The following is a 24,493-nucleotide window of genomic DNA, read 5'->3' on the forward strand; positions in this document are numbered from 1 at the left end:
TACATAAACAGATACATATCCTTTACGTATTTACACACAAATGAAAACACACTATATTACCCTTTCGACTTATTCCTTAGGAAATACTTTCAAGTTTCAAAATGCAACTTATCTTATCTACACATCAAAAATTTTAAAGTTTCAGATCCTTTGCCCTTCTGCACTGATTTATAATATTTAAAAATACATAGAAGGAATTTCAGAGTATTAAAAGTTCCTTCCCAGGGTCAGAAAAAGAAAAAAAAGATCTTTCAACCTTTGTAATTATTAAGCCTGACTTTTGAAAACTTAAAATTTCCTAAGCAGTAGAAAAGAGATTTACAAAGCGTTGCAACCCAAAATTTTCTACACAGAAAACAGTATTTTATTTATTTCTACATGACAGAATGGAAAAAGCAAAATCTTATTACAAAGTAGGTACAGATTCTTGTGTTATAATTGTATCAATAGTCTCAGAATCAAAGACCTAATTTCTATCAGGCAATGTAATCAAAGCTAAGTTTTACACAAGTGGATGTATCATAAATTACAGAAACTGTTAACGTAGCAATAAAAGAAGTGCTCAGGGTATATTTTTGGATTATGGCATAGGCCAGACAACAATTCAAATCTGGGTAAGAGCTAGGAATCGTAAATAAATACACTTACAATCCCAAAAGCTGATGCTGTAAATTTTAGGTAGAAGACAAAATATTTTTATTCTGAAGCATACTGATAGCACACCATATTTCATCTAAAACACAGAAGAAAAATGCCTTTTATATATGTATTCAGAACCGATTACAAATAGATTTGTTCTCTTCCCGAAAACTTTACTCTCGATGACAGGCTAGAAAACTGCGTTATTGGTGTCCAAAGAGACACAGGCTCCTTAAGACCTTCTGAAGACACCTATCCTGAAGAAAAACTACAGCCCTCAGGAAAAATCCTACTGATGCCCCCATTTTCTATTACTTGAAGTCCCAACAAAGGCTTATTGTTACAAACTCAAAATTGGGTACTGTGCCGAACAAAAGAACCACGTTGGCTTTTTTCCCTTTTAAGAGCAGCCAGCAGCAAATGACTACAGGAGACGATAAGAGCAAAAGAAGCCTGCGGGGATGTTTGCAGCATTCTTTTAGTTTCCAGTTTGCAGCACTGAGACTTCCCTAACTCAAGGTGGTATCTTGGTAATTAAAGTTGTTTAAAGATTTTTTTCTTCAACCAAACTTCAAACTGTTCAGGTCCTAAACCCATGTAAAATGCTTTTCATCCTTTGACAAGTAGCCCTGCAGCTTAGTTACTCGACCACTTTTTTTAAGCCTATCACTCAGCAGTATTAGAAGATATTATCTAGGTCTTGCATCAGAAGAGATGGAAAACAACTACTCCCTATTCACCTTCTTCATGCAGCTCATCATTTTTAAAGACTTCTATCACATTCCTCCACTTAGCTAAGTCATCCAAGCTGAAGAACTTAATCCATCACCCAGAAACTGTTCCATACCTTCGATCACAGTTATCTTGCTCCATTATTTTATTTTTCTTTAACTTTCAATCCATCATTTCAAAATGGGATGGAGAAGACGGATCGGAACAGCATGCAGCACATCGAGCACAAGCTCATTTTAGGTTTTAAAAGTAGCCAAGTGATGCTTTTTCTTTCAAGGACTACCTATGTAAACGATTCTGCTCCCTACATGCTAACAGGCAATGCTTCTACCATGGACGCTTAGCTTCTTTATGAACTTCTGGTAAAGGATTTTATTAAAATCCATTTTGGAATTGCAATTAAACTGTACAGTTGTTCACAGGCTCACCGATTCCTTCCAAAAGCTGCTAGATTTGTGCTGCTTTACAGGAGTTATAAAAAAAATACTAAATACTATGGCTTTTATCCTTTAACCGTTAATTCTGTTTACTGTTACACTTTCTACAAACTGTCCTGATGTGCATGTCTAGTTGTCTGTGCTCTCCTGAATCATCTTGAAGCCATTTTCAAAATCTGACGTCATATCCACCCCTTTCCATTCCTCTCATACCAAAGCAGTTTTGAGCATTGATCTTCTTGTTTACCCATTACCAGAGACCCTCACAGGAGACAATCACTGATATATTTCAAACCGAGCAGAGTTAGCATCTGCCTCTGAAATTCTTACTAGGCATCCAGATTCACAGTATCCTAGTGATGCATTCAGTCCTCTCCAACTGATGGGGAGGAATGCAAATCCTCCAGTGACCAAACAAGCCACTAGAAATTTCAGGAGAGTCACAGAAGATCTCTCGTGGTCAGGCAGTAGTCCAAACTCAGCAATTTTCACATAAAGCTTATTGTTGTGGCATACTGTACACTGTGGTGATATGACAAGCAATAGATTTAATTGCAATTTTTCTAAATCAATGCACGATTCATACTTTGCAAGGTAGATGTTGATGCTATATGACTCAGGCTCACTGTTAATGACAGCCTCAGTGTAGACAAGTTTGAAGGATCATTTATTCAAAAAACCTAAAGTGTTGATGTTTTTAATCTCAGTTTTTGGTACATCAAGAGTTTCAAGATCTACTTTGAAACAATCTGTCTGAGGCCAGTTCATCCACAACTATGATACAGTCCTTTGCTGCTCAGACTAAATCTACTCAGAGCCATACAGGACGACCACAGCAGATATGCTTTTTTTTTTTTCCACATTTTAACTATTTCAAGCTTTGAACAGACAATAGCAAACTTGCCTTAATTACTGTCATATCAAAAGAACAGGACTAACGTAACAATTGTGTTAATTACATTCCAACAGCTCGTAGTTACAAATCTACTGCCTGATTTTGTTTAATAACTTCCTAGTGTTGTTCAATAAAATGTATTTTATTTCTTCGGATACTAATAAAGTCTTCAAAAAAACACTATGAAGAGGAGCTTCAAACAAGACTTTGAAGATCTGAAGGTCCTCTTGAAAAGGAAAAGTCACACAGAATGACACCATACTGCATGTGTTTTGCCCTCAAAAAAGTCTGCCCTTAATAAAATTCATTCTTATCAGTAATTTATGTGTATTCTGTGTAAGAACATTCTCTTGATTGAGAAAGGTTAAGAAACCTGCTTACAGAAAAATTTCTAGATTCTTGTTCTACTTTGAATCTTCTTTTCCTTCACTCTAAATTTAAAATGCCATAAAACAGTATTTGCGCCAACAGATTCTGTACGGAAAATAGAAGCAGACATCTGAGCATGAATACAGAAAGGATTCAGGATAGAAGCACCTGCTTGTGGCCATGCTTATGTTTGCGTCTCACATACGACATGCAGATAGAGTAACAGAGAAATGCCATTTAGGGGTATCATTTAACAATATTGAAGTTGTCCAGTTCTCATTAGAAGAAAGGCCACTGTAGAACCCTGAAGAAGCACAAATGCCTGCCCTAATTGCAGAACCTATTTCTCATGAAATTTCTGATGTTTATGACTTTCCAATTAAGATCTAAAGTTGCAAAACTGGATATTTGAATTTAAAATTGTTCATTATTTAGAAATAGCGTTATGGAAGCCACTGATAATTAAAAGTAATCCCAAGCTATTGTTTATTCATCAGAATAGAAGTCCCTATTCAACAATAAACTCAACACAATTCTGATCAAGCAATTCATTGTTTTTCCTTGGAATAGTCATAGCTTCAAGGAAAAAAAAAAACAACATATTTTGTCATTCTCAGGATCCAACTTGGACAAGACACTAGCATAAAATGAACAATCTGGATTTCTGGAAATTACTAAACAGTTATTACCATATAGAAGTTGTACCTCACAGACGGAGTTAGAGCGATAGTAGCTGCAGGAACAGACACAGAGCATGAATATGCAAAGAGAACTACATACAGAAACAACTACTTCTAGCATTTCTGACAACAGGACTTCCACATTTCTAAAACATGCATTTCCGACTAGCAACAGGACCTGTTTATACAGAAATTGGAGCACGACTGCAGTACTGTCTTTCAGTATCAGCTACACAATGTTAGCGGAGACTCTGAAGACTGCCTGGGAGACAGTTATATCATATAGCACACTTTCCCTGAAGGCACCACTTTTGCAGTGCCATGTTCAGCTGAGGAAAGCAGGAGGAAAGACTACTTTTGTCATTTAGCTAAGCTTACCAGAAGCGCTGGGCTGATGCACACCCAGAAATCCCAGACAACCTTCCACTGCATTTGCACAGGCAGACCCTGCGGTACCTGTGATACAGAAACTTGACCCGTGCATGAAAGCCCATAGAGACACGCGGTTCCCATGACAAGAGACAGACAAGAGAGAGATGCAGACACTCACAGTACATATCCCTTATATCTGTCTATCTTGGCTAAAGAGCCCATATTCTCAGACAACAAATCTGCAATTTATCATAACCCTAAACTAGCTACTCAAATGAACTGCAGATATAATATAAAAAAAAAAAAAAAACCACAACCAACAAACTTTTCTTGCAAGAGTTTAATGAAAAGGTACAAAGAAAACTATCTTCAACCTATTTTTTTCCTTAAAAATAAACCTTTGGAAGGTCCTGTGAAGAATTTTCAGAAGACCTAGCGTCAGTTATTTCTGTATGTACTTCTCAACATCCAAGCTCCATATTCATGCTATTTATCTAATCCTGCAGACCTCTGAAAGGCTTTCCAGGCAGCATTCCATCCATCCAGCCAGCCAGCCCTCCCTCCCACCCTAATTCAGACTTGAGGAACGCGTTAGCAACAACTTTCCATAACTCAGGGGTGAGAAAGAACTTTGCAGAATTCCCTCCACAGATCATAAATCTTGCCCTTTAATCAGCCATAGAAATAGCTAATATATACCCCAGTATGCTCCAGTCCCTGGAAATGAATTATCTCCCTTTTATTCTAAAAATTCCCAGGCCCTGATCAATAATGATATTAATATTTTATTGCTATTTTTAATACAGCTGGTTAGATCATTATACAATGAATATATTTCCCCTTTGGTTGTTTTATTACCATTACACTTGAAGTTAAAGTGAAGAGTTATACTCCATTTTATACATGAACATTACATTTTCAGGTGGCACAGATCAGCGTGAACTTTTTACTTGAATGTTAACGAGACTCTGTTGAATAAAGTGTTATAAAGGATGATTTAGTAATAAAAAAAGCTAATTACAATGGATAAATGGGAATGTCTACTTAATTAAGTGGAAAAAAATGCTTGTGGGATAAGTTCTAGTTTTCCCATATGCACAGCCATTATTCCTACAGGTGAAAATGCAAAAATGTTCATGCGTCATCTACAGTTTTCAAGTGTTCTAAAGACAACCAGCTTTATCATGAGCGTGGTGGATTTTATCATTTTACTTCCGATTGTTCAACTTCAAATGCAAGACAAAATAGTTTTGGAAATTAACTAGCTATAAAAACCCCCCAGAATACTCGATTGTTATTGACAATAGGAATGCACCAAAATACTGTTATATAGATTACAAATGTGAAATTATCAACTAACATGTTGAAAATTATCAAGAATGGTAGTCTTATTTAGACATATTTTGCACATGGCCACACACACACATTCAGAAACACGTTTTTATAAATCAGCATTAGAGCATCTTGCAGGAATACAGGCTGGAGACAAACTGTCTGGGGAGCAGTTTTGTGGAAAAGGACCTGGAAGTCTCAACAGACAGCAAGCTCAGACTGAACCAGTGGTACACCCTGGCAGCAAAGGCGGCCAGCAGCCTCCAGGGTCAGTAGAATAACAGAAGTGATCATCCCTGCTCAGCACTCATTGTGGAATCACTGAGATTGGTAGGGACCTCTGCAGACCATCTAAGTCCAAACCCTGCCCAAAGCAGGCTCACCTGGAGCAAGCTGCTCAAGGCCACGTGCACTCAGGTTTTGAACTCCAAGGATGAAGATTCTACAAGATCTATGACCTAACAGTTCCAGAGTTCCATCATCTTTACTGTAAATATTTTTTTCTATGTTTAAAAATAATTTCCTGTATTTCAAGACCACATCTAGAATACCACATCCAGTTTTAGGGACCTCAATACAAGAAAAACATGAATAAACCGGAGCAAGGGCAAAAGGTCACCAAGATGCTCAGAAGTATGGAGCACATGCCCTGTGAGAGGCTGAGGGAACTGGGGTTGTTCAGTCTCAAGAAAAGGCGGCTTCAGAGGCACCTAAGAGCAGCCTGCTAAAACTTATGTTATCCAGAAGACAGAGCTCAGCTTTTAATAGTGGTGCATAGTGGGAGGATAAGAGACTTGCAGCATAAACAAACAAGTGTTCTCTCTGGCCATAGGGACAAATTTTTTCAACGTTGAGGACGATCAAGTAACAGGTTAACCCTCAGTCTCCATCCTTGAAGGTTTCAAGACCCAATTGGACAAAGCCCTGAGCAACCAGATCTGACCTCAGAGCTGACCCTACTTTGAGCAGGACATTGGACTAGATGACCTGTAGAGGTCCCTTCCTACCAGAATTATCCTATGTTCTTATGATTTTAGAAGTTCTGATTTTTTTTTCCTGAAATAAACAAGAAAGTTGCAGGGAGGCATAATCTTTCTGGGAAAAAGATAAAGAAAAAAAATGCAGCACACAGACATGAAGCGCTGAGAAGGAAAACCATTACATAGAATCATAGTATCATTTAGGTTGGAAAAGACCCTTGGGATCATCGAGTCCAACCATCAATTTCACTCTACAAAGTTCTCCCTTACAGCCTATCATCCAAAATTGACTGCTACAAGACAGTATATACAGCTACAGATTGCAAGACTAACTGATATCTTAGAGGTAGACAAATTTATATTAAGAAAATATCCTAGTATTTCTACTTAAATCACTTTTTTTAAAAAAGTCAATCATATTGTGATGAGATACAGGTGTAGCCACTTAAGAGCCCGTAGCTAGAGAGAGCAAACTGAGAAAGAAGATGCAAAGTAATTTGAGAACACAAAATAGATTACACTATTGTGCAATATCAAACATTAACTACTGGAAAAGTTCTGCAAAAGAAAAATGAGAAATATCACCTCTACCTAGAGCCAAAGAAATACTTGCATAGAAGCCCCCAGATCACCGAAGAACAGCATGAGTGAATCTGCTAGAGCAATAGATGATTCAACCAAGTTTTTTATTTCTTCTCTAGCTTAAGAGCTGTAAGCATGTCAGGAAGTGATTGTCATGCTGCTCAATGTCATCACTGTCTTTTATTCCATAGGTCCATATGGTTCAAAGATGTGCCGTTACATTAAAAATACACAGTTGCATTAGATGAAGAAGGGAAGGGGGTAAGACGAGTGAGGAAAGGATAAATAATATACTCTATGCGTAGCAACACTCAACCACGAAATACATATTTCTTAACAACACCTTTGACCATTCTGGAATCAAGAAAATGAGACAGTCTGGATGGGCTGGAAAAATAAATGAGTTTTCTGTTAAAAATAATAAAGGGATACCAATACAATCATTTTTCCATTACACTCTTATGCACTGGAAAGACAAACACACACACAAAAAAAGTCTATGTAGCTTGCATTAGTCAAAAATTTCACAACAGGACCCTAATTGTTATCACAGTACACCCTTTAAACTTTTCCAATACTGGTAGGCCAACATCAGATGGAAGCCTACATTGATGAATAAATCAACGGATATTCTGCAGACATACTTAGATTGCAGTTGTCACCACATCGCATACTCCTCTAAAATCCTTGACAGTTTATTCAGACATCTCAGACAAAGTATCAGTAGTCATACATGAGTCTCTTACGACATATTATCACAGAGAAAAGGAAACGTAATAGCACTAATCCTGTTTGTGATTCTCCTTTGGTTTTGTGGTTTCGTATTGTCTGGTTTTATGGCTTTGTAAGAGAGAAGCAGTTTTTCGTCTTCGGCTGTAAAGACACTCCATTATCTACAGCAGATCACACAGAAAATACTAAAGGGGTATTAAGAACTAATTTAATGACTATTTCCAAGAAACAATCAGCAGCAACTTTCTTGAGAAGTAGAGAGACTTAAGCGCATCATCTAGACTACTGCATATTGCCAACAAGTTTGGTAAACTGAAAATCTACAGCCGTTAAAGTAAATCTATGTCTCAGCTGTCATGATCCTGCCTTGGCCCTACTGTGTAGTTCTACTCATTTATTTGCTATGGTACCTATTCGAGGTGTTAACCCCTTCAACCGACCAGCGCTTTTCTGTTTTGTGGTGTTGTCAGGTGGTTCAGCCCTGTGAATCAGCTCTCAGGTAGCACTCAGCAAGGGACAGACAGGAAGAAACATTCAGGTGCAGGCAGGAGCACAGGATTATTACAATTTGGTGCAAATCAGCTTATGCAATTTGGGGCATGATTTGATCTTAAGTTTAATGATTCCAGGTCCCATCTCACCCATCTCCATGTAGTTCTTGCCCTCCACCAGTGGATTTGGTGATCATGCATCCAAAATGCAAGTCAATTAGAATCATAGGTTTAGGTTGGAAGGGACTTCGAAAGTTCATCTACTCCAACACTTCACCATGGGCAGGGACAGCTTTCAGTGGATCAGGTTGCCCAAAGCCACATCGAACCTGACATCGAACACTTCCAGGGATGGAGCATCCACTACTTCTCTGGGCTCCCTCAGCATAAAAAAAAATGCATTCCTTATGTCCAGTCTAAATCTAACCTCTTTCAGTTTAAAACCATTGCCCCTTGTCCTGTCGCTATAGGCCCTGCTGCAAAACAGTCTACCTCCATCTTTCTTATAAGCCCCCTTTAAGCACTGAAAGGTCTCAATAAGGTCTTCCTGGAGCCTTGCCTTCTCCAGGCTGAACCACCCCAATTCTCTTAGCCTTTCTTCATAGGTGTGTTTCAACTCTCTGATCATATTCATGGCCCTCCTCTAGACCTATTCTAGCAGGTCTATGTCTTTCCTGTGTGGAGGATGGCCCCCTGAAATAGATGCAGTACTCCAGGTGGGGTCTCAAAAGAGTGGAGTGGAGGGGCAGAATCACCTCCCTTGACCTGCTGGCCACGCTTCTTTTGATGTAGCCCAGGAGATGGTTGGCTTTCTGGGCTGCGAGCACACATTGCCAGCTCATATCCAATTTCTCATCCGCCAGTATCCCCAAGTCCTTCTCCGCAGGGCTGCTCTCAATCCCTTCATTACCTAGCCTATTGGAGACTGCCCTGACCCAGGTGTGGGACCTTGCATTTGGTTTTGTTGAACACCATGAGGTTCACATAGGCCCACTCCTCAAGGCTGCCAAGGTCCCTCTGGATGGCATCCCTTTACTAAAAACAATCTTCATTCTCTGGGGTTTTTTATCCCCTTCCTAACCCAAGCTAATTTCTTGTTGGGTTAGTTTTCCAAACCAACTGAACCTGCAACTACACAACCCCTCTATCTGACAAGTAAAGTGGTGTCAACACAGAAGGGAAACAAAACAGCAGAAAGGGAGGAAAATAAATGAGCAAAACCTTTCATTTCAGCAGCACTCCGCAGTTGCACTGAATTAACTGTAACATCATTAGTCACACCACTAGCATAATCTTTCAAGCCTGCTTTTGATAGATGACTGCATCCTTGAATACATCCAATTGATAACAATTCCATTTATATAAGAGCTTAAATTTTCATCGATTCAGTTTAATTCCATTACAATTAGTTTCAATATTTTGTTTATCAGTACTTGATGGTCTTGTATGAAAACAGAATTTTAAGGAGAAATTATGTAATCTCTGAACTTCCTTTTCTAGAGAAAACAAAACAAACAAAAAAAAAAAAACGAAACAAACAAAAAACAAAGAGAGCGGCAAGCCTGTGACAGAAGATGTTCCAGAAACAGGTAAAACAGTTGGAGGGCTTGTGTTTCTTTACCTGGCTTTCTTCCTTCTGAGTAGTTCTCACTTTTTTTCTTTATAAGTTCTCACATATTTTTGATATGTGGTCAAATATTTTAAAACATAATAGTTCTGGGAGATTGAAATAAGTAAAGCAGCACTTTTTTTACAAGAATCGCCACAAGAAAAAGACTATGCTTTTCAACAATGCTATACAGAAAACTGAGCTACTACTCATTTGACCTTTAACGTGGAGAAATACACTTAAAATACCTTCAAAGAAGTTAAAAGATTTCTATTTGTTGACTCAATTTTATAATGATTTCGTCAAAAATGAACTCTGTTACAAGTTTAAATTCACAATATGCCTTAGCCAACATGCCTTAGACAATGAAACATTCGTATTAAAACACAAGTCATAGATAAGAATATGTTAAAGCACTTTTAAAAATATTAGGTACCATAAGGAAAGAAATACCTATCAAAAAAATGCAACCAAAATAAAGAAGCTGGAAAACATTACTTTCATTTTACTGAAAAGTACAGCTTCAGTTCATAGGAATTTTTATGGTTATTCACATTTTACGGTGATTTACTAGTGATTGGAGGACAGCCATTTCCCACACACATAAATTCAACACCCAAGGTCTCTGCTACATTAAAACCACTTGGAGAAACAAAACCTCTAATTTTCAAGCACTTGTCTAAAACATTTCAAAACAAATAAAGCTACATGGGACCTATCAAAAGGACTGAATCTAACAAGTACAGCAGAAACACCTGTCCATCACCTCTTCTTTGAAGAGAATGTTAGGAATAAATCAACCAAAGTTTTGCTATCTATTGTCACCAAAATAATACTGAAACAATTTCACATAAAAGATCCTCTACACTACACAAGTAGCTCCAATAATTGAAAAGTAGGGAATGATCAGAAATAGAAGGTATGAACATAAAAAAAGAAAAGAAGCACCAGCAATTTGCTAAATATTTGTAACCGTAATTTACTTTCTAATCAGCTCACTGAAAGCAGCAGATGAACCCTGACTGCAAACATCTGCCTACCAAACATCACTAAAAACAATTCTTTGTTGCCATTGCAAAATGGAAATCACCTTTCAGAAACTTCCACATTTCTAGCAAACGTGAATTTTGGTCCCATTGTAACCCAGGAATTCACAATAACTATTATTTTAATGAATACATTCTGAGTTTACAAAATCAGATTATTTTCACTTTCTAGCAAGATTCAAAGTGTTTATCTCAAATGACACAGATCTGAAAAACAGATATTAGATAGACAGTATTTGAGGCCTATTGCAACACAAGGCTTATGAAATTTAATTCAGGTAACTTCTTTGTAAACTGAAAAGCCCAAAGTTTCTACTTTACCTTTAACGTGCCTTAGCATTGCAGTATAAATTGTTTTAATATGCTAAATATCAAATACAGATGTTTGGACTCCCATGTAATCTGTGGTGGATCATATGGATTCCTCTCCCACCTAAACGCAAGATGTTCGGCCACATATTTATTATTTCTAGTGATACTGCTAATCTTCATAAATTTATATGCCCATGAACGCAAACATGTACACACAAATCTACCATTCTTAGTCTGTAACTTGCTGCATTTAACAGAAAATTGTGCCCGCACTTATAGCTTCTCCACATAGAAAAAATTCAAACACTCAGTGAAGTAGCATAAGTATGAAGTTTTAAATGGACATTTTAAAAATATGAAGATAATTTCAAGTACTATTAAGACAGCACTTGTTTATAGGTTACTATATTAATGACTTAAAAATGAATAAATAAGCCAGCTTTTCATCATCTCGGTGAGACCATTTTACTTGGAGACTTGAGCAAACATTTTCCATGCTTGGTAAATGAGGTGCACAACATGCCTCCAGAATTGGAAATTTCAACTCTGCTCTAGCACATCACACAACAATGAAACATACAGACACTTTCATGAAAAGAAGTTGCACTTTTATTTTCCTTTCTTAATCCTATGCCAAACTTGTAGTAGACTGTAGTAGGGAGAATCTACTTGTAGTAGGGAAAATCTACTTCTCCCCATTTTTCATACATGTACTCTTTCTCAACAACCCTAAAGTAGTCCAAAGCCATGACATTAATCAGTTAACTCCACTACCTACAGACAGGAAAAAACAATTTACCTGAATGCCATCAAGCAACTTGCTCATGCACCAGTAACTGTCAGCTTCTATGTTCTGCAGCACTTCTTCAGGCAAACTGGAAACATCAAAATTTTCCACTTCTTCTTCTTCTGTTTCAGGAAAAGAGAGAGAAAGACAAGTCAATGAAGTGCACAGAATAAATAAAGCAAGGATGAAGAAAATAATTGAAAACAAAGACAACCACCACTTATCTTCTAGTAAGAAACTTCAACGCACATTTACTTTAACAGGGACTAAATGAATCATTTATTGCTCAACTGTGTCACCTAATGGCTTTAAATGTTAATGAATACTTAATTTCTTGCAGACTGTGAAAATCTCAAATCACGCCTGGTTAACCAGAATTAATATATAATAAATTACTTCATTCTAAACATTTCACACCTGAAAGAGGATCATCAGAAGCACTTTGAGAGCCCCCAAGCTCTGTATGAACAGTCTCTGCATAACATGCATGTATTTGCACCATGCACAACAAAATATGTTGCCAGCGTTGACAGAAGAAAAAGGCCTGAAAAAATACTTTTTAGAAAGCCAGTGAAATTTATTTAGAAAGCTGACTAGAGGTTTTCATGGAGGATTTGTTTTTTTCAGGCAAGCACGTGGAATCAGAAGGAAACCAGACAAAAGGAAACAGATTATTCCAGCTCACAGCGCCTTACTGTATCAAGATAAGAATCAAAACAGCATCTTTCCCAGCCCTGGTTTCTGCTCAAGGGGTGGGATGTAAATAAGAGAGAGGTGTTTGATTCTACTTCAACAGAGTATGACATAACAAAGAAGGCATTTCCTCCATTACACAAATTCAAGGTAGCATAGAATAAGAGAGCATAGAAACAGTAAGAGAAAACAAAGAACATGTAATATCTTAAAACTCCTCTATTATCTGTCTCATAGCTTTGTAGTATGTCATTACTAAGGACATCTCTAGGTTGTCAAATTTGATTATGCTACCTTAAAGCACTTGTTTATCAATAGTTAATAACCATGAACATTACACCTGTTATGAAATAATTTTAACATACCAGCGATTTTACCACTACTAGTAGACACAGGTAGCAAGGTGTTACCAAAGCATTCTTGTTTGCACTGGTGTCTATATGTGGGTGTGCGTCTTCTAAGGGATCATTGGTTTTGGATTGCAAAATAGTAATAGCTGTAGGACAAGGAGATTAGGTTGTCCTAATATAACATTAGTTAAACTATTGGGAAACCTGGGAAGTAAAACAGGGGATCGCCACAGAGACTCCATAAAATAAAAGCACACAATGGTCTCAGAGGTGCCAGGACTATAAACAATGCACCAGCAGCCACTGGTTATTAAAGGAACGCCACCTTTGCGTTGGAGCGCAGTTTTAAAACTCCAGTTTCTAAAAGAAGATCAACAAACAAATATCCAACATATTTTAACACTGTCTTGTAAAACAACGAAGAAAGAGTGAGCAGCAGACTGCAGCTGCAAATTCTTTTAATAACGGATCCTTTGTGAGGAGGAAGAAACTCCTTAACCTCAGCAGCATCCTCCTCCCAGCAAAAAGGAGGACAGATCCCCCAGAAATCAGTATCACGCTCTTCTCCCGGCAATGGCCAGCAAATTCTCACAATGCTCTGTGGAAAACAAGAGTAACATAGGCAGTAATTGGGACACCACTTGTCACTGATCTCCATCTGGACATTGAGCCATTGACCACTACCCTCTGGATGCGACCATCCAAGCAATTCCTCACCCACCAAACAGTCCACCCATCAAATCCATCTCTCTCCAATTTAGAGAGAAGGATGTTGTGGGGGACCATGTCAAAGGCCTTACAGAAGTCCAGATGGATGACATCGGCAGCTCTTCCCCAGTCCACTGGTGTAGTCACTCCATCATAGAAGGCCACGACATTGGTTATGCAGGACTTGCCCTTGGTGAAGTTTAAGTGTTCCTGCCCATGGCAGGAGAGCTGGAACTAGATGATCTTTAAGGTCCCTTCCAACTCAAATCATTCTATGATTCTGTAATGTTTACTATATTTTCATAAAACAGTGCCCCAGTGGAAAAAAAAAAAGGCTCATTAAATTGTTAATTTTAATTTTAATGTTTTAAAACCATTTTGTCTCTGCCTTACAAGGTCTACAGAAAAACCAATAACTGAACCAGAGTTCTTCATATTTATATAAAACATTGTATTGGGTCTGGCTGAGGTGCTCCTTCTAGCAGCTTCTCCCAGAAGCCACCTCTGTAGCCCCCCCTCCCACTACCAAAACCTTTCCACACAAACCCAGTACAAACACAATCATATATTGAACTTCATTCCCCTTGAAAGGAGCAGTCTTCAGGCCCTCCTTTACTAAACACTTGCTGAAAGAAAGAGATTACGCCTACTTAGCTAGTGTGCTCCTTTGCAAATTTCCTGCCTTTGAGCACCTTTTCTTTTCATGATACTGCTATCACATTTCTGAACAAAAAGGAAGTTATAAACCATAGCACAACACAATAATTCTTTTACAGGTGAGTATGAAAAGATAACAAATGAAAAAGACTTTTTTTCTTCTCTTTCTCTTTTGTCTTATCTTTCTTTTTTTGTCCTTCTCTTTCAAAATCTACCATTTCACACTACGTTCACATACCAGAATTTAAACCAACAAAAAACCTGAAGATACACCTAACCATCCAAGCTGGGCATCTTGACCTCCTTTCACAGCCAACACAGAAAAACAAGTAGAGTGAACAAGGGAGTATTAGCTGTCTTGTTCTAAAGTAGAAACCTAAAATAAATCATATGAATCACATCTAAAGAAAAATCCTGTTTCTCAATATTAGGTATAACCTGAATTTTAAAAGATTGCCTCAGAATGTGGACCTCTAAACTCTGGAAGTGTAAACTTAGCTGAAATAAGAGTTTAAACACCCACCAAAAGAATTCCCATCCTGTGACTGAATTACCTGAAACAAGGGAAAATGACAGGCTGCAAGAAAACAGCAGCAGTTTGAGCAACAAGGCTGAAGCAACTAAGACAGCAAAGACACCCCAGCATTAATATTTTAGAAAAAAATAGATTTCAATTGTTCTAGTAAGGAAGGACTATAATATTAGAAAAACATTTTTTAATTTTTTTTACCAGAAAGTAGAATATAGCTTTTATAAAACATCTTCCAATGGTTCCAACTACTTTTCATCACAGGTATGTTCACTAAGCACAAAGAGGATGTCAGGACAGGCCCTTCTGAAATAAACATAGGTCTGACCTAAATTCACTGTTCTAAGTAGAATTCTCATTTTTCCATAGGAAAAAAAAAGATAGAGTAGAGATGGAAAGGCAACTACTGTCAAGTTCTTTCTGCTCTAGTTTGGGTGATCCTATAAATCAAAAGATACAGATAGCATTTAGGAACCATCCAATTCTTTCACTAAAAGAATCCCTAAACCCTAAATATAATGTCACAGAGCCATAAGCTCAACCATTGCAGAAATAAAAATCGCACTTTTTGGAAGTATTTATCCAGCTTTCTTGTTCTGTCCCTCCCTTTGGAAGGGACATCCAAGAACACTGCGCTTTTCTGTAGCTTATACTGACTAATCTCTAGCATTTTCATAAGCCTCTTAAATGTAAAAAAAATATTCAGGATTTTTTATATGTTCTTTAAATACATAAGATACTTCCAGTCCAATTTTCATTCCCATTGTGCTTCTCATGCATCACTAAGTCATCCCTTCTAATGTCAGACAGTAAAGTTTTGAAATATTAAAAAAAAAAAATTAAATGTGTAACAACTCAATTGTATTTCAATTATACAGCAGTCGTATTTACCCTATGTAAAATAACTGTCTCAAACTTTAGCTTAAAACTCTGCACCCAAATATTTCAAAGAGTAAATCTAATTACTTAGAGATATTTTAAAATACATTTTTCATTAGATCAGCTAAGAAGTACATTTTTTAAATATATTATATTAACTGGCACTTTTTAATTTAAATGTGGTGTACTCTGAACAAGGACCTACACTGTGGAAGCCATCCAGACAGGAAATCTAATAAAGAAGCACAACATCACAAAAGCCACCAACCAAGCGAGTGCTCAGTGATGTGCAATGGTTTCTGCTGCATCAATTCACCTTAACTTGCTGCACTTTATTGAGGAAGTTCAAAACTGACTCTGAATACCTGAATTACCCTTTTCCACACTACGGCTGAAATTTTTGACAAGCTCCAATTAAGGAACATTTGATTGGCAGAATAATATGCAAAATAACGGTTTACATATTTAATGTTTATTCATTTATTTGTGTAGGCACATAGTGCCAAGTGCTTCTTCTTCCATGAAATTTTAAAGAGGAAAGCAATCATCCAGTTGCACCTTAGTCTTTGGTTTTTGGGGGGTTTTTTTGCTTATTTGGATGAAGAAATACACACACTAGAGATGTTGAGAAAAGGAAGAGTGGAAGGGATTTCAGGACAAACACAAGAAGAAGCAAAAATACATGAGATATTATTTGAATTTAAGACTTGTGCTTGAAAACAGAATCGCAAATTCTGGTTTGAGATAACTTTAAATTTATTTCCAATGAGTGGAAATCTGAATGGACAGTAATATAAAGATTAAATAACACGAATATGAGGGAAAACTGCAGGCCAATGTGTACATGTATCAATATCCGTAGGAAAAAAAAAAAAAAAGATCACTGCATAAAATTTCCTGATTACAAAGTCTCACAGCAACATTTCTCATTTTCTTCAGTTTCCTGTGGAGATCATTATCATGTTATCTATGTAATTGTAGAAGACAGTAAAATAGTTGCCTGGAGGAAAAATGCTGTAGCATGGAGTCAATGACATGCTGATCTGAATATGTGCATTGCTGTAAGCATGGTATTAACTGTTCTTTACTCATTCCCAGTGTATCCTTCTGAAACTTCCCACAGTGCAAAAAGAATGAGTAACATTTTCTAAACAGCCTTAACTGGATCCGCTCCCAAAGGCAGAGACAGAAGGATAAAATGAAAAATAAAATAAAATTTAAAAGAATCACTTACAACTACTTACAGATTTCTTTTTCCAATGACAGTAGAAAATAAACATGAGAAACAGATGATAACGGCTTGCCTCCATAAAAAATAGGTTTTAATATGAGATTAAGCCTAGTTGATGATTTTGGTGGAAGTTGTTCAAAATGTTAAAATTATGACCGTATCTATCTCTGCCTTTGAGATGTATTTGATTTCTTCTAAACAATGCCTAAATTGCACCTTTTCAGTACAGATCATGGGTAAAAACATCTGCCATTACAGACAGCTGGAATCATCCAATACAAATTCTTTTCATCAAAGAACCAGAAAATTTTCATTTCAGAAATAATTTTATTTATGAAGAAATCATGTCCTGAAATAAAACTAAAATACTGAAAATGTATGAATTATTAAAATGGGATAATGATATTTTAAGGGAACAGACATTTAATTGACTTATTAATGTTTTAATTATAACTTTTTATCTTGAAATGGTGTCTCAGCACTCAGAATCAGACAAAACTCAGATGAATTGACTGGAGTGGGAAGCTGGGGATGAAATGGAGAGTGGTATAAGAAAGATCCAGTGCTGAAGTCCAATACACACTGTAAGATCATCAATAAATTATGACTGCTCTGTACATACACCCAATACACAAAATAATACACATAAACATTAGAAAGGTTAATTCTCTGAACATCTTAAAAACGGGGGGGGGGGGGGGGAGGGGGTACACTTACACTAATTTGTGTAAGGTATTTCTCATGTAATGTATAAAAAGTACTACCATATACTTCAAGTCCAAATTATATAGCTCTTGCAGAGGTGCAAGGAAATAATTCTGAATGTACACGTGCAGGTATTTGCCTGTATAAAGTTTATGTTGTTGTAATCTACTTTAGATGTTGTATCTTCAGATACACCTACCCTAAAAGTTACCAAATAAGTATAGAAACCACAAAATTATACACATATGATTGCATGCCGAGGTGCACAGTAATATTTAGGTAACATTTCTAGATGACCCCTTACTTATTCCACTTCAAACTCAGTTTTCAAAAAGCCTTATGAAGCAGCTATTCAGTCACTGCTGCACTGAGGCAATATTTTTCTGAGGAGATCAGGACATAATAGAGCATTTAAATGTAAATTCTTTTAGTAACAATGACCTAATTAAATATGTACATAACAACATCAATATCTCTCATTCAAAAAATCCTAATTACATATTTATCTGATAGAAATAGCTTTTGAGCTGTTAAGGATTAATCACCAAAGCATAAACTTCCCTTTCTTTGTGATACTGCAGTCACAAAGGTAAAATTAAATAAAAAATAAAAAGAACTCAATCATCTCATCAGTTCAGGCTCAGGTAAACATGACCTTATTGTATTTCAAATATTCCCCTATTACCAGCCATGTTCTCACACACACAACGTATTGCCGACTTGGCTGTTTGAACACTAGTAACAGTTTTACACTTGTTTTCAGTTGATCTGCCATAATTTCCTTAAGATGCAATAGGAAGCAAGAATATATTTATACATCAGTACAGGAATGATGTTTTAAACCTTAATCATTTTACTTTATTAATATTAATTCTCGAAATAATTTTACTGCATGCGTACGGGAAATGTTATAATGTCCTTTGACCTGGAGAACAAGGTAAATCACCATCTCCAAAAACACTGTAAACTTGATTACTTTGACCTAATTTTTATGCTCATCAAAATTAATGTATGACCCTGCAAATACTCTCAATTTGTTCGACTACAAAAGAGTAAATACTTCATCTACTTATTCTCTAATTCCAGATTCTGCATAACAGTAATCAGTAATTACTGAGAGAATTCCTTTAGCGGGCCTACACGCTTGCCAGTAAGATCTTCCACTCAGGCTTTTTCTAGGCTAGTTTTTAATGGCATTTTTCCCCCCACACTAAGTGGTCCAGAACTTGCCCTTAATTCCTATTCGTAACCCACTGCACATATCTACACAGAAATAGGGCTGTTTTTACGAACGATAAATTTATTTGAAAAATAGGGAAATTCTCAGCTCATGTTACAAATTAAACAAAAGACATCGGTTCCTCCTAGGCTGCAGACAACTGGGATTACCACTCAGCAATTCAGATATGAGAAAGATGAAAAATATCTTTACTACTTTGACAGCTCTACCACCAAAACAGGTTACGAAAGAGAACTAACTAAACCAGGTGGCATCCACAGGTCTTTGACCCACAGAACTTGCATAATGCCAAATACAAGACTGGCAACCTCTTACACACGTGAGAAATCAGGACAGTAAACGCATCTTATATTTAGGAAAAAAGGTACATCCTTGAGTATGACGTTATTGTGAAACAGAAGTCTTCAAAGCGTATAAGGTGATGTCTCTTCTTAAAAATGTATTTTAGCAACAATAAAGAAAAAAACGTTCAGCACAAATTCTTCCCAGAGCAACCACTTCAATAGGTTTGCTGCTGTCAACCAACGGAGATTGCCAGGGAGAAGTGGTGCATGTGATACCAAATTACAGGACTAGTAATTAGCATCCAACATGCACAACGAGCACAGGATGCTGATGAGTATTTTCTTAGAACGCCTGATAAGGGAGTTTCCTGAGAAATCCGAAAGGTGCTTGGAGAATAGGAAATGAAAGATTAAAGGTTGAACATGTCTCCCAAACCACATTTTTTAATCATCTAGTTTGTGCTTATCATTTAATTTTTTTTAAGCATCAAGCCTATGCATGCACATACAAACAAACAAGCAGCGCACCAAACAGCAAGAATGAGATAAGAGTAAACCACAGCGTGGTCAAACAAGTCTAAAGCAAACAAGCCTCAGGAACACAGGCCTTGCCTGGGTTAAGGTACGGGATCGATTACAGGGCTATTTTAGAGACGGTCACTCTAGCATTGTTATTTTTTAAAATGGAAGAGCCTTCAAACAGAATCCATAAGTGAATGTAGATTTTAAAAGGAATTATTTATTGGACAGACATAATCAACTGCATTAAAGGCCAAAATGTATTTAAAAGATTAAAAAAACAGTCTGCGTATCTGCGTATGCAAGGGTGACTTTTTTTTAAAGTATTGTTTTTTATTAAAACTAATGTGCTTTGTTTTATTTTAATTAATAACGAAATATTTTCTGTTTCTATGAAATAAAGCAATTAAAACATATAGAAGAAAAATTGTTTTGAAAAAAAACTTTTTTTTCCTTTTTTTGGTTATTGTGCTTAAGTACTTAATTTTTCACTTCTGCTTTATAATTAGTTTTCCACAGCTTAAAGTAGAAATTTAAAATTTCAGACTTTTCAAATTAAAAACAAGCAAAAAAATCCCCACACTGATGAAAAGATCCAATTACTCTATGATTACTACGATTAAAAAAGGTTTGCATTTAAACTACAAGCAAAGTCTATACAACTTAAAAAAAAATTCAGCATACAAACTTCCGACAACTGTATCTGAACTGGTTTGAAATTTATAAATAACCATTTATCTCATTGAAAATAAGACCAAATAAAGCTGTTTACAACGATGTTTAAAGTACTGATCCACCTAATTTGACAACCTTCTCTTAGATGTTGAGATGCTACTGATCTATACAATAGTATCTGAATATTATGTTCCTGACATTTGTAGAGCATGTTATCGTCGCTTCAGTAATTCTTTCTCTTTTAGCTTTTCTTCCTGCAAGTTACTTCACAATAAAGACACAAAGTTGTGATATTTGGATGCCAAAAGCCATTAAAGTAACTTCCCGGTCTGCTGGAAAGCATACTTGGGAAGATTTGGATCTGAAAGTATAACCACCCCTGTGCTGCCTCACTACAGAAAGACGATCATTAATTTCAACTATGTGGAAACCATGGGGGAGCGTAAAACGAATGCACAAGCCAGAACTAAAATATGCAGCTCCCTTTGGAATACATGTCTCTCCCATAGCTATATTAACTGTAATTAACTTTCTCCTTCTTCACAATTCTTTCATTTTTACACCTGCAGAAATCTTTTGGTTTCTCTTCAGTTTAATTTTACTGCTTCTACCATTATTCAAGACTTTGCTTTCCATTTATTCCCATGACCCAACATTTTAGTTCGTAGTTTCAAATAAAATACCTCTCACTAACCACTGATGAATTTCTCACAGTGCAAGTCTATTAGTTTCTTAATTGCCTTCAAAAATGAGACAACATAAGCCACAAAACGTACTTCAAGCTTAACAGAAATCTATTACTTTTTTTAAGGTAACATTCATATTTTCAAATTCATTTAATTTTTAAAATTCTGGGATTGTGCATTAAGCACCATGAAACAACATATCTTTGGACAGATGCATTTAAAAATTTAGAAATACACATACAGATGCAAAAAAACTTTAAAAATAGATAATTAAAATCCACATCAGTAATCATATTTATACACTTAAATGCATCACCTATGCAATAAAATAGGGCCTTTATTAGCAGAATATCTTTTTATATACATGGGGGGGGGGAATCCTTTTTCCTCAACTACTCCTTAGAATACCTCAGAGTAAAAAAAAGCATAGAAGTGCTAGAAGTAAATACTCGAATAATACGAAAAGACTGATTTAACAACCAAATCTGACACTTAGCTGAAAACCTCAAATACTTAAATCAATAGAAAAGACTGGTTCTGCCCTATTTATCTGACTACTGGTGACAAAATTTTTGAGAATTTTTTTCTTATGAAAATGTAAATTAACATTTAACGTAGAGTACAATTAGATACATAACTGTAAGCCAGAAGAAGATCCATATTAAGCCTCTAAACTATCTGAGGCACTTGAAGTAGAACACAAGCAAAATCATGGATCTCCATCTGAAGAACAGTATAGAATCATAGAACGGGCAGGGACACCTCCCACTAGACCAGGTTGCCCAAAGCCCCATCCAGCCTGGCCTTGGACACTTCCAGGGATGGGGCATCCACAGCTTCCCTGGACAATCTGTTCCAGAGTCACACCACCCTCACAGTAAACACTGCTTTAAAAGAAAAATTAAAATAAAATAAAAATCACAAAGCCAATGGAGCAATTTTTATCACCTCATAGACTTTCTTGGAGAGAACAGAAATGCCTGGTAGTAGTAAAATGATGTGGAATAAACTTTCAGGAAGAACAGAGACAGCAGAGATAACCTGTAGTCTAAGAAGCAATTCTGCTCACAAGTCAGCTGAAACAGTATAATTATGCTACCTCAGCATTTTTATAACTCATGTGTTTAATCACAATATAGAATTAAAATAATTAAACTTAAAGGTCTTGAAGACTTCCTCTACTAAAACACAGAAGGCAGCATGCTGAGTAACTCAAACTGGATAAATCTCTCAATGAGCTGAAACCATATAGCCAGAACAACAAAAAACCACAACATTATAGTCAGAAAAGAAGCAAGGCAGGATTTGTAGAATGAACACGTATCTTGTCACACCAACTGATTTATCAGGGAGGAGAACATAAGAAGAGTTTACCGACACAAAACCTGCTTTCGTGGTCTATAGAGATATTATCACATTACAGAATTATTAATTTAATTTTGTTAGAAACCTTTAATTAGTCCCATTTGATCTTAGAAATTTCTTATTAAATTAGGGACTTGTTTCTGTACATGTCTTAAAGCAAAAATTCAAAAGCATTCCTCTGATTCTGTCCATAAGACAGGGTCTAGAAAGTTTCTTCACTGTAAACATCTAAGCAAAGAATCCGCACAGCTCCCCTGCTATGGAGTGACATCTCAGAAGTTCCCTTCACACCTCTGTCAGGCTTTTTGACTCTTTGATAGGCTTCCTGGCACTGATATGATTGAAGAAATTTTTATTAGTAACTTTCAAGTCCCTACCTGGCTGTTCCTCTAAAATGTAAAACCATGATAGTCATCTATGAGGAGAGTTAACTTCCTGGGCTTATGAGCTCCTTTCTATTTTTCACATCTTGATTCTGCTTTTCGAAAAAGTCTTCACACTACAGGTTTACTGCGAATAATAAACGGAGGCTGGCTGTAGCATACTGATCAGTATTCTCGACGTACTCTTCTTCCACATGACACAGAAGCATGTAGACAAAATTAAAAAAAAAAAAAAACAACCAAAAAAAACCCCCAAAAAACAACAAACAAAAAAAACCACAAACCCAAAACACCTAACGCAAAACCTCAAACCCCACCTGCAGATGCCTCCACTCACAGTGATGTGCAGAACAGAAGAACAGATAACAGAAATAACAGAAGCTGTAAATTTAAGGAAATACAATCCAGTTATTTTTGCCCTAGCAGCAATAAGAAATTTTTGTACTACAACAAGGTATTATGTTAGGAAGAGTAAGACGACGAAGTTAATCTTACGCCTACGGACATAAATGATTCAAAAAATTTATATGAAATGGCAGTTGTCGTTTTTTCAGTTGCTATCTTATGCCAACAAAGAAAAAGATCAAATATTTTCATTTAATTCTCTATCTAACAAGAAAGCCAGTTACATACAGCAGCATTTTTAAGATAAAAATAATGAATTCAAATAGCGGTACCTGGAAGTAATTGCTACCAGTCAATAGAAATCGTTAAGTCTGACAAATCCTCCATCTGACACTTATTTTAATCTTTGAGATAGTAGGTGTTTGCTTCTTCAATAGTTGCTCTTACAGCTTTTCTCTCTCCATACCCAATCTTTCTTAATCCCTTTAGATGCTTTTTTTTTTTTTAAACCTTGTCACCAGAACACAGATCAAAAATACAGAGACTGTTGCTTCCTACACTTCCAATGAAAATATTGCAGTATGATAATTAGATATATCACTGCTTTGAAATACTTATTTAGGTAGGTTAAAGTGACAGCACTGGGACTCGCAGCACACCGACTTAGTATGTAGATGCCACTCTGAAAAAGGAAGAGCATTTTCCAATATGACAAGTCTGAACCACTCAGATGTTTTCTTCTTAATTACATGGAAGTTCTTTCCTTTTAGTCAAAGCCCTACAAAAATGATGCTGACATTTGGGAAAAAAAAAATAAAAGCAAGAAAAAAAGAAAAGGAAGCTTGGGGATTACAGATGTTTAACCTCTCTCCTCCCAAATAAAGGAAAAGCTACATTTTAATATAACAATGTTTTCCTGTGAAGGCATATTCAGAAGACATCATTTACCTTTTTAAATTTGAAATACCTGAGTAACCTCTAGTGTATTAGTTAGACAATTTTGTCTAACTTTTCTATTCCTCATATTACGATACTTAATTCGACTCGGAACAACAAAAGGTAAGGAATAGCTTTTAGAACAGGTGAAAGCCTATTTCCTTTTACCCTTCTTGATTTATAAAAATTGGCTCAAATTGCATCACATAAACTAATCTGGGAGATTACACTGAAGAATTGCTTTTAGACAAATATATTATTTCCCCTTTTTTCAAGACATTATGAAATTAGTATAAGCACAAAGGAATAGAGC

At 36.3% G+C, this 24,493-nt stretch overlaps 1 protein-coding gene across 2 annotated transcripts in view; it reads right to left on the reverse strand.

Annotated features, from left to right (window-relative positions):
• TBC1D22A (TBC1 domain family member 22A) overlaps positions 1 to 24,493 on the reverse strand; it is a 180,995-nt gene that overhangs the window by 102,358 nt on the left and 54,144 nt on the right. For both annotated transcript variants that reach the window (XM_054220612.1, XM_054220700.1), the window contains one exon: positions 12,008 to 12,117. In XM_054220612.1, coding sequence (XP_054076587.1) covers positions 12,008 to 12,117 — 110 coding nt within the window. The remainder of the gene's footprint in view (positions 1 to 12,007; positions 12,118 to 24,493) is intronic.

This window comes from Rissa tridactyla, chromosome 1, assembly GCF_028500815.1.
Source record: "Rissa tridactyla isolate bRisTri1 chromosome 1, bRisTri1.patW.cur.20221130, whole genome shotgun sequence".
Taxonomy (NCBI): domain Eukaryota; kingdom Metazoa; phylum Chordata; class Aves; order Charadriiformes; family Laridae; genus Rissa; species Rissa tridactyla.